Consider the following 5,689-nt stretch of genomic DNA (forward strand, 5'->3'; position numbering starts at 1 on the left):
AGTCACGACGCAGGCTATCTGGGGAGTGGTGGAGGGGGTTGATGAGTAAAAGGAAAGGACAAACAAGGCAATCGGAAGCAATGCGACACCTCGATGTGGATTGGTCCCCAAAAAAGTGATGACCAAGGCGGGGGTGGTAGTCAGGAAACTCTGATTGGTCGGAGGGAGGGGTTTGGGGCGGGGCCAGCCCCCCTTGCGAGGCTTTAAAAGCTCATCGGGGGGGTCGGGCTTCTGTCATTCTCTCTCTGATGCTCGAAGTGAGAGGCACGCTTTTCCGGAGCTCCTGGTTACCGAGCAGGTGTTTTCCATTGGAACCGGCTGCCAATCCTGAGCACGCTGGAGACCTTAACGGTTTCCGGGGAAGCCATGGGACCCACCCTGGCGGTTCCCACCCCATATGGCTGTATTGGCTGTAAACTGCCTCAGCCAGACTACCCACCGGCTCTGGTCACTTTTATGTCCTGTGCGATGGTCGTCACCATCATCGTGGACCTGATCGGCAATTCCATGGTCATCTTGGCTGTGTCAAAGAACAAGAAGCTCCGCAATCCTGGTAAGCCACCCTCCCTTCTCCTTATCCGGTGTGCAGCCACTTGTAACTCTTAGGGCGTTAGTTTGGGCATCCCCAATAGAAAATCCATGGCCGGTTAACACACTCATGGAACGTCCCTGTCTCCGAGTGCCCGCGACTTGGGTGGAGGGTGTAATGTTATGCTGGGGCCCGTAAACTAACAGCTTCTCAAACCCGAGGGAGCGCAGATAATTAGCTTTGGGTGCCCCAAGTTCCCAAATGCAAAGCGCCAGGTTTTGCGGTGCGCGGCAGCCAGGAGAGCCGTGTCCCGTCGGGGACCTGATGCGGAGGGAGCTGGCGCCGGAGCGGAGAGCCCGGCCGCCGCCCGCTGCACAGCGCGCCAAGCCCGATGCCCGGCAGCCAGGGCAGCTTGGCCGAAAGGATGCGGAGGGAGCAGCGTGCTTGGAGAGCCAGCCAGAGAGTTCAGTTGGCGGCGGCCGCCGCGGCGTTTCGCGACCTAGCCAGTCGGGTCCCTGCCGCCGTGGCGCGAGGTCCGGGACGGCCCGCGCCACTCCCGGGAGGCGCGATGAGCCCGCCCGCCCGTCCCGTCCCGGAGCGCGCGGCTGCAGCCACAGCGGAGAGCCGAGGTCCGTAAGCGGGGCGTGGAGGGCGCAGGGCGCGGCGGGACAGAAGGCGGCAGCCGGGGAGGATGGCTGGAACCGGGCCAGGGAGGGGGCGCAGACCCGGCGGGGCTCGGGCTCAGTGGGCTGGGGATGGCCAGGGCCCGAGGTGCCCGCGGTGGGGCGCGGGAGCGGCGGCGGCCGGGCCCCAGGTTGCTGTCTTTGGTCGAGGAGCCACGAGACCCGGCACACGTTCCCAAACGCACGGCCAGCGGTCGGTCCCTATAGTGGTCCCCTCCGCCCGGGCGCGGGGTGGGACCCGGCAAGCCCGCGATGCGGGGCGCGGCCGCCCGCGGAGGGCACGCTCTTCTCCTTCGTCCATTGCTCGAGCTTAAATAAAGGTGCTTGGGGTCGTCGGCCCTTTGCTCCGTGGGCTTTGCCCTGTCTCTTACCCGGGTTTCTTCTGCGAATTCATGACTGCGAAGGAAAACCCTCGGAAGAGCTCTGGGCCGCCAGAGCTGCAGCCGCGCCAGCGGGCGGAGGCGGCGGCCCGAGAGGTCCCTTGGCCGGTTGACAATGCGCCCCACGGACGCCGAGGGGCCCTGAGGTCCGGCCGTGATGGGCTCTGCATCGTGCACTTGGCCTCTGCCTCCCGCCGCCGCGCGAGCCGGCAGCGGGGCAGACACCCTTCCCTTCCTCTTTTGGCCCGAGGCCCCCAGGGAAAGTCGGGGCCCCGGGCCCTGCTCACAGTTTCTCTGGTCTCAGAGTGCATTTTGCTGGGCGCCCCCCCCCCATGTAAAAGCACATAACAAAATGACAGCAACAAATTCATACTTGTCGATAATTATGTATCTGGCAAGGGACTTATCTCTAAGATTTATAGAAAACTCCAATGCCTCAACACCAAAGGAATTAACAATCCAATAGAAAAATGGGCATTGCTTTCCACAGTGGTTGTATCATTTCACAGTCCCACCAGCAGTGGCCAATGATTGTGAGCATCTCTTCATGGGACCTTGGGTGTGTGTTTTTCCTTAGGTCCTGGCTTCCTGATGTTGATTCTCCTGCTTCCAACCTGCCCCCACCCCAAGTTCCTCTCCCCCACAGGGACAAGTTTACAGGTTGTTCTCTAAAATGGTGGCAGCGAGACAGCATCTGCTTGGGAAGATTCCTTTCAGGGGGGGTCCCCTGCTGCCACCTCTGTTGCAAGCCCTTTCTTTCTCAGAGAGATGACATGGCTTTAAAGGGGAAAAGAGACTGGCAAAGGACGGGTCTCCCAGACCTGGCTGCAGCTCAGAAGCACCTGCGACACACTTGCCAATAAACAAAACCACCGGGGTCCTTTAAAGAACTGTCCAATTGTGAATTGTCCTGAATCCAGTGAGAGCTTTCCTGTTGAACTTTGCAGATGTCCACAATTAACCATTGCCTCTTCTCTGTTTCTCCCCTTCTCCCCCCCCCCCACGTTTTGCAGGCAACATCTTTGTGGTCAGCCTCTCGGTGGCCGACATGCTGGCGGCCATCTACCCCTACCCTCTGATGGTGCATGCCATGGCCGTTGGGGGCTGGGATCTGAGCCAGCTCCATTGCCAGATGGTCGGCTTCATTATAGGGCTGAGCGTGGTTGGCTCCATCTTCAACATCATGGCCATCGCCATCAACCGCTACTGCTACATCTGCCACAGCTTCCAGTACGAACGGCTCTTCAGCATGCGCAACACCTGCATCTACCTGGTGGTCACCTGGATCATGGCCCTCCTAGCCATCCTGCCCAACACGTACATCGGCACCATCGAGTATGACCCTCGCACCTACACCTGCGTCTTCAACTACCTGAACAACCCTGTCTTCACTGTGACCATCGTCTGCATCCACTTCGTCCTGCCACTGCTTGTAGTGGGCTTCTGTTACGTCCAGATCTGGGCCAGAGTGCTGGCAGCCCGGGCGGCAGCTAGGCAGAACCCTGCCATCCGGCTGGCTGAGGTGCGCAACTTCCTAACCATGTTTGTGATCTCCCTCCTCTTTGCAGTGTGCTGGTGTCCCATCAACATGCTCACTGTCCTGGTGGCTGTCAGCCCGAAGGGGATGGTGGACAAGATCCCCAACTGGCTGTATCTTGCTGCCTACTTCATAGCCTATTTCAACAGCTGCCTCAACGCAGTGATCTACGGGCTGCTCAATGAGAGCTTCCGAAGAGAGTACTCGGTCGTCTTGTATGCAATGCGGCACCCCGTCCTCTTCATTTCTGGCCTCATCACTGCCATCCGGGAGACATGGGAAGCCCGTGCCCGGGCCCGTGCCCGGGCCCGTGCCCGGGCCCGCAACCAAGCCCATGCAGAAGGCTTTGAGCAAGCCCGCACCACTCCGGCTGTGGAGGAAACACTGATGAGCGTCCGGAATATCCCACTCCCTGGTGAGGCTGCAGCTAGCCTGCCTGACCTTGCCTTTGGTCACCCCAGGTCTGCCACAGTCTACCCAAAGTCTCCCTCTGTCCACTACAAGCATGCTTCCACCCACCCCAAGCATGTCACTGGCTACCACCTCCCTGCTGGCAGCCACTGTGAGACTGTCTTCAGTCTTGCCACCAGCCACTCCAAACCCACCAGTGGCCACATCAAGTCTGCTACCAGCCTTCCTGAGGTCACTGTTGCTGAGTACCTTGAGCCCACCACCACTGGCTACCATGAGATCACCACCCCCTGCCACCCGGAGGCCACCGTCACCACCAGCCACCTGGGATCTGACATCAATGAGCCTGCCTATGGCTCTGCCAGCGGGTCTCCTGTGCCTGCTGCCAGCCAGCTGGAGCCTGCCATCGCTGCCGGCCTGCCCCGGATTGTGGTTGTTGACGTCGAAGCTGATTCTGACGAAGTGGCTGTGTGAGACATTGACTTGTTGGTGGCCAAGCAGTGGTCCACTCTCAAGGCTGTCTTGCATATATGATCCCCAGTGAGATATCTTTACTGTCCCCCCCCCCAGACACACACACACACAGCTGCTGTGTGGGCTCTGTTCCCCTTGATGTACTCTATAAACGTGTGTGTGTGTGTGTATGTGTGTGCTTACAACTGTAGACACCACCTTCCTCTCCTCCTCAGCTGCCCTGCAGCCCACGGTGACCCCGTGACTTTTGATTGACTTTTGACTTGGCTTTTCTCTCCCTCCCCTCCTCCTTCTCCTTCCTGCTTTCTTCTCCCATCCCCAAGGGGTGGAGGAGGGGTGCATGCGCAATGGTAAAGATGTTGTGGCCAAGGTTTCTCCAGTGACTGTCACTGCACAGCTTCACCTTATTAAGTGTGTGACTCTATATTGTCTTTCTAACGGCAGTCAGGAAAGCAGTTGCGATTAAGTGCAAGCCCTTGAACGAGTTTCTTTTCTAAACTTCAGCAACAAAATAGGCCCCACATCTGAGCACTACAATCTGTACACTCTTACGCATAGGGAATCGAATGGCCAAAGGAAAGCACACTTCTGTGAAAATCCCAGTGTGGGTGCTGACTTATGGTCAAGTGTGTAGTCACATAACGGTTCATAAATTAGTTTCTTCTAAACTCCAAATTTACGGTTGCTAGGATCAGTTCCAGTCACGTTTGTAATGATAGAATTCATGGCTATGTACCTCAGGTTTTAAGAACAGCCTGAAGTTTTCACATGTTTGGTTTTCATTTGAAAGGAAATTTGAGGTGACACCTGGCAGACAGAGCACTGCTGTGGAGGTAGATAGGGAAGAAGAGGTGCCACCACCTGCCAGTCCCCCCATGCTTGGCTGAGAGTCAGTAATCAAAATGGGGAGTTGGTGAGGTGGCACATCAGCACACTCGACAGCCCACAAAATGTTTTTTCTTTAGAAGTCAAGAAAAAAAGCTGCTGTTTAATAAGATTTTCAATTACTGATTCAAGTTGATACTTAAAGCTGAGTTTACTGTCCAGAAGCTTGTAATTATGAAGAACTGGATTCAACTGCCTTAATTCTATTCTGTATTTGTGGTTGGTTGTAATGAAATCAAAGAGTTCTTGTGGCTTCTGTGTATGATTGATAAATTCGCCGACTCTGCCAGGGGAGGGAGACGGGGGGGGGGACGCCCCTGGGATGGGGGTGGGTCCGGGGACTGGGGGCCCTGGGGAGGGGTGGCTTGGGGAGATGGTGCCTTGGGTGGGGGTGGGGGGAGCCTGGACTTGGAGTGTCAGAAGACTTGGGGACAAGTTGCAGCCCTGCCACTAGCTTGTTGGATGCTGGGTTAAGGCCTTTGATCCCTTTTCCCTTGGTGTCTTGATTTAGCAAGTAGGGTGAGAGCAAGAAGGAGGAGGTACATTCTTCTCCCCAGTGACCTGCCCAGCCTTGGCCTTCTTCACCTGGCCTGTATGACTTCTGAAAGCAGATCCCCTTTGACTACTTGTGGAAGAAGTGAGCGCCCTCTCAAAAACAAACAAACAAAACAACCCATCGCTGTGAATTCCGCCTCATAGCAACCCGATAGCACAGAGTGGAACTGCCTCCTAGAGTTTCCAAGGCTGTCGATCTTTAGGAAAGAAGGTAGCCAATACCTTCCTCCTGCAG

General features: G+C 56.8%; 1 protein-coding gene across 1 annotated transcript; it reads left to right on the plus strand.

Annotated features, from left to right (window-relative positions):
- The first annotated feature begins 366 nt into the window (after window positions 1–366).
- GPR50 (G protein-coupled receptor 50) lies at window positions 367–4,014 on the plus strand. Its single transcript, XM_007955627.1, has 2 exons — window positions 367–553; window positions 2,606–4,014. The coding sequence occupies exons 1-2, from the start codon at window positions 367–369 to the stop codon at window positions 4,012–4,014; spliced, it is 1,596 nt and encodes a 531-aa protein (XP_007953818.1).
- The last annotated feature ends 1,675 nt before the right edge of the window (window positions 4,015–5,689 follow it).

Source organism: Orycteropus afer, unplaced genomic scaffold, assembly GCF_000298275.1.
Source record: "Orycteropus afer afer isolate SDZICR_OR568_19922 unplaced genomic scaffold, OryAfe1.0 scaffold00519, whole genome shotgun sequence".
NCBI classification, from domain to species: Eukaryota; Metazoa; Chordata; class Mammalia; order Tubulidentata; family Orycteropodidae; genus Orycteropus; species Orycteropus afer.

Excerpts from the sequence above, each read along its gene's own strand:
- GPR50 (XM_007955627.1), top strand. The coding sequence starts at position 367 with ATGGGACCCACCCTGGCGGTTCCCACCCCATATGGCTGTATTGGCTGT. Across the intron at positions 554-2,605 it reads CAAGAAGCTCCGCAATCCTG|GCAACATCTTTGTGGTCAGC; the intron begins GTAAGCCACCCT and ends CACGTTTTGCAG.